This window comes from Coregonus lavaretus (genome assembly GCF_964263955.1).
Source record: "Coregonus lavaretus genome assembly, chromosome: 8".
In the NCBI taxonomy this organism is placed as follows: Eukaryota; Metazoa; Chordata; class Actinopteri; order Salmoniformes; family Salmonidae; genus Coregonus; species Coregonus lavaretus.
In genome coordinates this window covers 58,887,895-58,898,133 of record NC_139995.1, presented here as the reverse complement: position 1 = coordinate 58,898,133, position 10,239 = coordinate 58,887,895, and the positions used below count along the sequence as shown (strand labels likewise).

Genomic DNA, 10,239 nt, shown 5'->3' with positions numbered 1-10,239 from the left:
CCCCAATCAACCCAAAACACCTCCACATAGTCTCTTTCTCATTCTCATGTCCCACCCTCAGTCACCCTCCCCCTCTCTCTCCCTCAACTTGCCCCACCCTCAGTCACCCTCCCCCCTACCTCTACCTCAACTTGCCCCACCCTCAGTCACCCTCCCCCTACCTCTCCCTCAACTTGCCCCATCCTCAGTCAACCTCCCCCCTCTCTCTCCCTCAACTTGCCCCACCCTCAGTCAACCTCCCCCTCTAACTCCCTCAACTTTCCCCACCCTCAGTCACCCTCCCCCTCTCTCTCCCTCAACTTTCCCCACCCTCAGTCACCCTCCCCTTCTCTCTCCCTCAACTTGCCCCACCCTCAGTCACCCTCCCCTTCTCTCTCCCTCAACTTGCCCCACTCTCAGTCACCCTCCCCCTCTCTCTCCCTCAACTTGCCCCACCCTCAGTCAACCTCCTGCCTCTCTCTCCCTCAACTTGCCCCACCCTCAGTCACCCTCCCCCCTCTCTCTCCCTCAACTTGCCCCACCCTCAGTCACCCTCCCCCCTCTCTCTCCCTCAACTTGCCCCACCCTCAGTTACCCTCCCCCTCTCGCTCCCTCAACTTGCCCCACCCTCAGTTACCCTCTCCCCTCTCAACTTGCTCCACCCTCCCCCTCTCAACTTGCCCCACCCTCAGTCACCCTCCCCCCTCTCTCTCCCTCAACTTGCCCCACCCTCAGTTACCCTCTCCCCTCTCAACTTGCTCAACCCTCCCACTCTCCCTCCCTCAACTCTCCCCACCCTCAGTCACCCTCCCCCCTCTCTCTCCCTCAACTTTCTCCACCCTCAGTTACCCTCTCAACTTGCTCCACCCTCCCCTCTCAACTCTCCCCACCCTCAGTCACCCTCCCCCTCTCTCCCCCTCAACTTGCCCCACCCTCAGTCACCGTCACCCTCCCCCCTCTCTCTCGGCTCCATTTTGAGCAGATTCACTTAAATACCAGCTAGAAAAACACAGTCAGTCTCTCCTGGGTGTGGTGGCCTAAAGAGAGCGAGAGAGCGCAACAGCTGTGGTTTGTTGTTCCCCTGGATAGAGAGAGGCCGTGCAACTCCACTCTCTCTATCCCTTTTCCTCTTCCTGTCGCTCTTTTTCTATGCCTCTCTCTTTATCTTTCAGTCTCTCTCTCTCGCTCTCTCTCTCCCTCTTCATGTCTCTCTCCCTCTCTCTCTCTCTCTCTCTCTCTCTCACCCTCTTCCTGTCTCTCTCTCTCTTTCTCTCTCTCTACCCCAATGTTCCTTTCTTTCTCTTGCTCCCTTTTCCGGTCTCTCTCCCTCTCCCTCCCTCTCTCTCTCTCACTGTGACTGTGTGTCTGTGTGTGTGTGTCTGTGTGTGTGTGTGTGTGTGTGTGTGTGTGTGTGTGTGTGTGTGTGTCTGTGTGTGTGTCTGTGTGTGTGTCTGTGTGTGTGTGTGTGTGTGTGTGCACCACATTTCCTGCCCTACATAAGAGGTTATCAGGAATATCCTTCCCAGTGACTCCCTCCCAACCCTGATAATTCCACCGTGACTTTAACTCAACCTAGAAGAGAGAAACTATCATTTTCCAACTGTACCGTATATCATCTAAAACGGACATAGAATAAATATCCATAGCTAATATCAGTAGCCGGATGTTCTGTTAATATGTACTGTTGTGTTACTGGCTGGATGTTCTGTTAATATGTACTGTTGTGTTACTGGCTGGATGTTCTGTCAATATGTACTGTTGTGTTACTGGCTGGATGTTCTGTCAATATGTACTGTTGTGTTACTGGCTGGATGTTCTGTTAATATGTACTGTTGTGTTACTGGCTGGATGCTCTGTTAATATGTACTGTTGTGTTACTGGCTGGATGTTCTGTCAATATGTACTGTTGTGTTACTGGCTGGATGTTCTGTCAATATGTACTGTTGTGTTACTGGCCTGATGTTCTGTTAATATGTACTGTTGTGTTACTGGCTGGATGTTCTGTCAATATGTACTGTTGTGTTACTGGCGGATGTTCTGTTAATATGTACTGTTGTGTTACTGGCTGGATGTTCTGTTAATATGTACTGTTGTGTTACTGGCCGGATGTTCTGTTAATATGTACTGTTGTGTTACTGGCCGGATGTTCTGTTAATATGTACTGTTGTGTTACTGGCTGGATGTTCTGTCAATATGTACTGTTGTGTTACTGGCTGGATGTTCTGTTAATATGTACTGTTGTGTTACTGGCTGGATGTTCTGTTAATATGTACTGTTGTGTTACTGGCTGGATGTTCTGTTAATATGTACTGTTGTGTTACTGGCTGGATGTTCTGTTAATATGTACTGTTGTGTTACTGGCTGGATGTTCTGTTAATATGTACTGTTGTGTTACTGGCTGGATGTTCTGTCAATATGTACTGTTGTGTTACTGGCTGGATGTTCTGTCAATATGTACTGTTGTGTTACTGGCTGGATGTTCTGTTAATATGTACTGTTGTGTTACTGGCTGGATGTTCTGTTAATATGTACTGTTGTGTTACTGGCTGGATGTTATGTTAATATGTACTGTTGTGTTACTGGCTGGATGTTCTGTTAATATGTACTGTTGTGTTACTGGCTGGATGTTCTGTTAATATGTACTGTTGTGTTACTGGCTGGATGTTCTGTCAATATGTACTGTTGTGTTACTGGCTGGATGTTCTGTCAATATGTACTGTTGTGTTACTGGCTGGATGTTCTGTCAATATGTACTGTTGTGTTACTGCTGGATGTTCTGTTAATATGTACTGTTGTGTTACTGGCTGGATGTTCTGTTAATATGTACTGTTGTGTTACTGGCTGGATGTTCTGTCAATATGTACTGTTGTGTTACTGGCCGGATGTTCTGTTAATATGTACTGTTGTGTTACTGTCTGGATGTTCTGTTAATATGTACTGTTGTGTTACTGGCTGGATGTTCTGTCAATATGTACTGTTGTGTTACTGGCTGGATGTTCTGTCAATATGTACTGTTGTGTTACTGGCTGGATGTTCTGTTAATATGTACTGTTGTGTTACTGCTGGATGTTCTGTTAATATGTACTGTTGTGTTACTGGCTGGATGTTCTGTCAATATGTACTGTTGTGTTACTGGCTGGATGTTCTGTCAATATGTACTGTTGTGTTACTGGCTGGATGTTCTGTTAATATGTACTGTTGTGTTACTGGCTGGATGTTCTGTTAATATGTACTGTTGTGTTACTGGCTGGATGTTCTGTTAATATGTACTGTTGTGTTACTGGCTGGATGTTCTGTTAATATGTACTGTTGTGTTACTGGCTGGATGTTCTGTTAATATGTACTGTTGTGTTACTGGCTGGATGTTCTGTCAATATGTACTGTTGTGTTACTGGCTGGATGTTCTGTCAATATGTACTGTTGTGTTACTGGCTGGATGTTCTGTCAATATGTACTGTTGTGTTACTGGCTGGATGTTCTGTTAATATGTACTGTTGTGTTACTGGCTGGATGTTCTGTTAATATGTACTGTTGTGTTACTGGCTGGATGTTCTGTTAATATGTACTGTTGTGTTACTGGCTGGATGTTCTGTTAATATGTACTGTTGTGTTACTGGCTGGATGTTCTGTTAATATGTACTGTTGTGTTACTGGCTGGATGCTCTGTTAATATGTACTGTTGTGTTACTGGCTGGATGTTCTGTTAATATGTACTGTTGTGTTACTGGCTGTTGTGTTACTGGCTGGATGTCAATTCAACACTGTATGAAAGATGTACATTTTCTGAGATAAAGTATATTTTGAACATCCTTGTTTCTTCAAAACTTTAAACCTCACCCCAGAGAGGAAAACAATACCACTACTAGTATTACTAACACTACACTACTAGTATTACTAACACTACAATACCACTACTAGTATTACCAACACTACAATACCACTACTAGTATTACTAACACTACACTACCACTACTAGTATTACTAACACTACACTACCACTACTAGTATTACTAACACTACAATAACACTACTAGTATTACTAACACTACACTACCACTACTAGTATTACTAACACTACAATACCACTACTAGTATTACTAACACTACCACTACTAGTATTACTAACACTACAATACCACTACTAGTATTACTAACACTACACTACTAGTATAACTAACACTACAATAACACTACTAGTATTACTAACACTACACTACCACTACTAGTATTACTACCACTACACTACCACTACTAGTATTACTAACACTACACTACCACTACTAGTATTACTAACACTACACTACCACTACTAGTATTACTAACACTACACTACCACTACTAGTATTACTAACACTACAATACCACTACTAGTATTACTAACACTACACTACTAGTATAACTAACACTACAATAACACTACTAGTATTACTAACACTACACTACCACTACTAGTATTACTACCACTACACTACCACTACTAGTATTACTACCACTACACTACCACTACTAGTATTACTAACACTCACCACTAGTATTACTAACACTACACTACCACCACTAGTATTACTAACATTACAATACCACTACTAGTATTACTAACATTACAATACCACTACTAGTATTACCAACATTACAATACCACTACCACAACTAGTATTACTAACACTACAATAACACTACTAGTATAACTAACATTACTATTACTACAATAACATAGGGTAATTCACCTATTACAAACAGCCTATGTGAATGCAGCCGTACACACAGCGGTCTTCCCAACATAATGCTAACTAAATGCTGAAAGTAGTCGCCTAGTTACTCCATCCCATAATACAAGGCAGTATTCGACGTCCATCCATGTCTGAGGATGTCAGGAGAATAGGTGGAAACTGCCACTTGGGGCAACAGTGAGCGCTGTTCCCTTTGCTAGGGTGTTCTGGACGGGGATGGCGGCTGGGCGTACCTCTGATTCCAAAGGTTGCAAGTTCTAATCCAGTGATAGAAAGTAGTTTTTGATATTTTTGTTTTAAGCCTATCCTAAACCTTAACCATTCGGAGTTAATGCCTGAACTTAACCCTAACCTTTTGAAATGTAGAGTTAATACCTAAACTTAACCTTAAACACTTTGAAATCTGACGTTTGGAACAACTTCTAAATGTACACTTTCAAATCTGACGTTTGGAACAACTTCTAAATGTTATGTTTGAGAAACATGTATGAACGTCTAATTCTGAAGTGAGACAGAGCTAGTTGAGTTATTCATGCATGCAAACGAAAATACTGAATAGCAGTTTGGCTTAGGCGATGGCCACGGAGGAATGGCACGACAATGGGCCTCAGGATCTCGTCACGGTATTTCTGTGCATTCAAATTGACATAGATCAAATGAAATTGTGTTCGTTGTCCGTAGCTTATACCTGCCCATACCATAACCCCACCGCCACCATGGGGCACTCTGTTCACAACGTTGACATCAGCAAACCGCTCACCCCCACGATGCCATACACGGTGTCTGCCATCTGCCCGGTACAGCTGAAACCGGGATTCATCCGTGAAGAGCACACGTCTCCAGCGTGCCAGTAGCCATCGAAGGTGAGCATTTTCCCACTGAAGTCAGTTACGACGCCGAACTGCAGTCAGGTCAAGACCCAGGTGAGGACGACGAGAACGCAGATGAGCTTCCCTGAGACGGTTTCTGACAGTTTGTCCAAACCCACAGTTTCATCAGCTGTCCGGGTAGCTGGTCTCAGACGATCCCGCTAGTGAAGAAGCCGGATGTGGAGGTCCTGGGCTGGCGTTGTAAAATGGCTAACTGTGGTTATCTCCACCCTGCTACCACGAAAATACATTCACCTTGCCAACATACAGAGGGTGAATGCAAGCATTTCCCGGGACTGTGCCTCAAAACCTGATGTCTACCTGGCCCACTACTCCACCCTGGACTTGAACAGCCTTTACGACAAGGTCAACCTCTACAAGGCAGCAATCCCAACTTTTGCCAGGACCCTGAAGGAAGTCCCCCTCAACCACAGCACCTCACACAGGAGCAACAGAGCAACGGACACCCCTCCCAGACCTGCAAGACATTTACATTTACATTTTAGTCATTTAGCAGACGCTCTTATCCAGAGCGACTTACAGTTAGTGAGTGCATACATTATTTTTTTATTTTTCATACTGGCCATCCGTGGGAATCGAACCCACAACCCTGGCGTTGCAAACGCCATGCTCTACCAACTGAGCTACATCCCTGCCGGCCATTCCCTCCTGGCATCTTCCCCAATATTTGGAACCAAGGACTGATCACCCAAATCCACAAAAGTGGACACATTTCTTTCCACAGGGCCGTGGTGTGAGACAGGGATGCAGTTTAAGCCCCACCCTCTTCAACATATATATCAACAAATTGGCAAGGGCACTAGAACAGTCTGCAGCACCGGCCTCACCCTACTAAAATCTGAAGTCAAATGTCTACTGTTTGCTGATGATCTGGTTCTTCTGTCACCAACCAAGGAGGGCCTACAGCAGCACCTAGATCTTCTGCACAGATTCTGTCATACCTGGGCCCTGACAGTAAATCTCAGTAAGACAAAAATAATGGTGTTCCAAAAAAGGTCCAGTTGCCAGGACCACAAATACAAATTCCATCTAGACACCGTTGCCCTAGAGCACACAAAAAACTATACATACCTCGGCCTAAACATCAGCGCCACAGGTAACTTCCACAAAGCTGTGAACGATCTGAGAGACAAGGCAAGAAGGGCCTTTTATGCCATCAAAAGGAACATAAAATTTGACGTACCAATTAGGATCTGGCAAAAAAATACTTGAATCAGTTATAGAACCCATTGCCCTTTACGGTTGTGAGGTCAGTGGTCCGCTCACCAACCAAGAATTCACTAAATGGGACAAACACCAAACTGAGACTCTGCATGCAGATTTCAGCAAAAATATCATCGCTGTACAACGTAAAACACCAAACAATGCATGCAGAGCAGAATTAGGCCGATACCCACTAATTATCAAAGACTAGAAAAGAGCTGTTAAATTCTACAACCACCTAAAAGGAAGCGATTCCCAAACCTTCCATAACAAAGCCATCACCTACAGAGAGATGATCCTGGAGAAGAGTCCCCTAAGCAAGCTGGTCCTGGGGCTCTGTTCACAAACACAAACAGACCCCACAGAGCCCCAGGACAGCAACACAATTATATCCAACCAAATCATGAGAAAACAAAAAGATAATTACTTGACAAATTGGAAAGAATTTACAAAAAAACAGAGCAAAGTAGAATGCTATTTGGCCCTAAACAGAGAGTACACAGTGGCAGAATACCTGACCACTGTGATTGACCCAAAATTAAGGAAAGCTTTGACTATGTACAGACTCAGTGAGCATAGCCTTGCTATTGAGAAAGGCCGCCGTAGGCAGACCTGGCTCTCAAGAGAAGACAGGCTATGTGCACACTGCCCACAAAATGAGGTGGAAACTGAGCTGCACTTCCTAACCTCCTGCCAAATGTATGACCATATTAGAGACACATATTTCCCTCAGATTACAGCGATCCACAAAGAATTCGAAAACAAACCCAATTTTGATAAACTCCCATATCTATTGGGTGAAATACCACAGTGTGCCATCACAGCAGCAATATTTGTGACCTGTTGCCACAAGAAAAGGGCAACCAGTGAAGAACAAACACCATTGTAAATACAACCCATATTTATGTTTATTTATTTTCCCATTTGTACTTTAACTATTTGCACATTGTTACAACACTGTATATAGACATAATATGACATTTGAAATGTCTTTATTCTTTTGGAACTTCTGAGTGTAATGTTTACTGTTAATATTTATTTCTCTTTTGTTTACTATCTACTTCACTTGCTTTGGCAATGTTAACACACGTTTCCCATGCCAATAAAGCCCTTAAATTGAAATTGAGAGAGGGGGGGGGGGGGGGGGGGGAAGAGAGAGAGAGAGAGAGAGAGAGAGAGAGAGAGAGAGAGAGAGAGAGAGAGAGAGAGAGAGAGAGAGAGAGAGAGAGAGAGAGAGGGGGGGGGGGGGGAGTTGTAGAAACCATCAAAGATACCAAAGAGCTGGTGTAATATGGTGCGTACAATGTAGGACTGGGACGTGGGACTGGGACGTGTGTGCGCGCATACGTGTGTTTTAGTGTGTGTATGTGCATGCGGTGCGGTGTGTGCCTGCGGTGCGGTGTGTGTATGTGCATGCGGTGCGGTGTGTGTGTACCTCTGCGTTCTGTGTCTCCTGGTGAAGCTGCGTCAGACCAGTCAGGTCCTCCAGGAAGGAGTGGGAGGAGTTAAACACCTTGGACAGGAAGTTGAAACCATCCTTCTCATAGCTGTCCAGGACCTAGGGTGTAAACAAAAAAAACATGGTCAACAACAACTATGATCAAACCCCTAATCAACAAAAACAACATAATCAACACCACCACCGTGATAGGGAGGTGCCAGAGAGCCAGGGAGGGGGACAAGGGTCTGGGTTCTGGGGGACAAGGGAAAGGGAGATATCTAGTCAGTTGACCAACAATGTGTTCAACTGAAATGTGTCTTCTGCATTTAACCCAACCCCTCTGAATCAGAGAAGTGCAGGGGGCTGCCTTTATCGACATCCACGTCATCGGCGCCCGGGGAACAGTTGTTGTTGGGGGTTAACTGCCTTGCTCAGGAGCAGAACGACACATTTGAGCCTTGTCGGCTCGGAGATTCAATCCAGCAACCTTTTGGTGACTGGCCCAACGCTCCTACCCGTCAGGCTACTTGCCAATTACTGCCGCTAGGGTCTGGGGGACAAGGCTAGGGACTGGGGGACAAGGCTAGGGACTGGGGGACAAGGCTAGGGTCTGGGGGACAAGGCTATGCTAGGGACTGGGGGACAAGGCTAGGCTAGGGACTGGGGGACAAGGCTAGGGTCTGGGGGACAAGGCTAGGCTAGGGTCTGGGGGACAAGGCTAGGCTAGGGTCTGGGGGACAAGGCTAGGGTCTGGGGGACAAGGCTAGGGACTGGGGGACAAGGCTAGGGACTGGGGGACAAGGCTAGGCTAGGGACTGGGGGACAAGGCTAGGCTAGGGACTGGGGGACAAGGCTAGGCTAGGGACTGGGGGACAAGGCTAGGCTAGGGACTGGGGGACAAGGCTAGGCTAGGGACTGGGGGACAAGGCTAGGCTAGGGACTGGGGGACAAGGCTAGGCTAGGGACTGGGGGACAAGGCTATGCTAGGGACTGGGGGACAAGGCTAGGCTAGGGACTGGGGGACAAGGCTATGCTAGGGACTGGGGACAAGGCTATGGACTGGGGGACAAGGCTAGGCTAGGGAATGGGGGACAAGGCTAGGGACTGGGGGACAAGGCTATGCTAGGGACTGGGGACAAGGCTAGGCTAGGGACTGGGGGGCTATGCTAGGGACTGGGGGACAAGGCTATGCTAGGGTCTGGGGGACAAGGCTAGGGTCTGGGGGACAAGGCTAGGGACTGGGGGACAAGGCTATGCTAGGGTCTGGGGGACAAGGCTATGCTAGGGTCTGGGGGACAAGGCTAGGCTAGGGTCTGGGGGACAAGGCTAGGCTAGGGACTGGGGGACAAGGCTAGGGTCTGGGGGACAAGGCTAGGCTAGGGTCTGGGGGACAAGGCTATGCTAGGGTCTGGGGGACAAGGCTATGCTAGGGTCTGGGGGACAAGGCTATGCTAGGGTCTGGGGGACAAGGCTAGGGTCTGGGGGACAAGGCTATGCTAGGGACTGGGGGACAAGGCTAGGCTAGGGTCTGGGGGACAAGGCTATGCTAGGGACTGGGGGACAAGGCTAGGCTAGGGTCTGGGGGACAAGGCTATGCTAGGGACTGGGGGACAAGGCTAGGCTAGGGACTGGGGGACAAGGCTAGGGACTGGGGGACAAGGCTATGTTAGGGTCTGGGGGACAATGCTAGGCTAGGGTCTGGGGGACAAGGCTATGCTAGGGACTGGGGGACAAGGCTAGGGACTGGGGGACAAGGCTAGGGTCTGGGGGACAAGGCTAGGCTAGGGTCTGGGGGACAAGGCTAGGCTAGGGTCTGGGGGACAAGGCTAGGCTAGGGTCTGGGGGACAAGGCTAGGCTAGGGTCTGGGGGACAAGGCTATGCTAGGGACTGGGGGACTGGGGGACAAGGCTAGGCTAGGGTCTGGGGGACAAGGCTAGGCTAGGGTCTGGGGGACAAGGCTAGGCTAGGGTCTGGGGGACAAGGCTAGGGACTGGG

General features: G+C 47.3%; 1 protein-coding gene across 1 annotated transcript in view; it reads right to left on the bottom strand.

Annotated features, from left to right (window-relative positions):
* Positions 1-992: 992 nt before the first annotated feature.
* Positions 993-10,239, bottom strand: part of atg7 (ATG7 autophagy related 7 homolog) — a gene marked incomplete at its 3' end in the record, with an annotated part of 83,900 nt that continues 74,653 nt past the window's right edge. The window contains exons 18-19 of the mRNA XM_084167700.1: positions 8,238-8,360; positions 993-1,016 (exon numbers count right to left, since the gene is read on the bottom strand). Coding sequence (XP_084023826.1) covers positions 993-1,016; positions 8,238-8,360 — 147 coding nt within the window. The remainder of the gene's footprint in view (positions 1,017-8,237; positions 8,361-10,239) is intronic.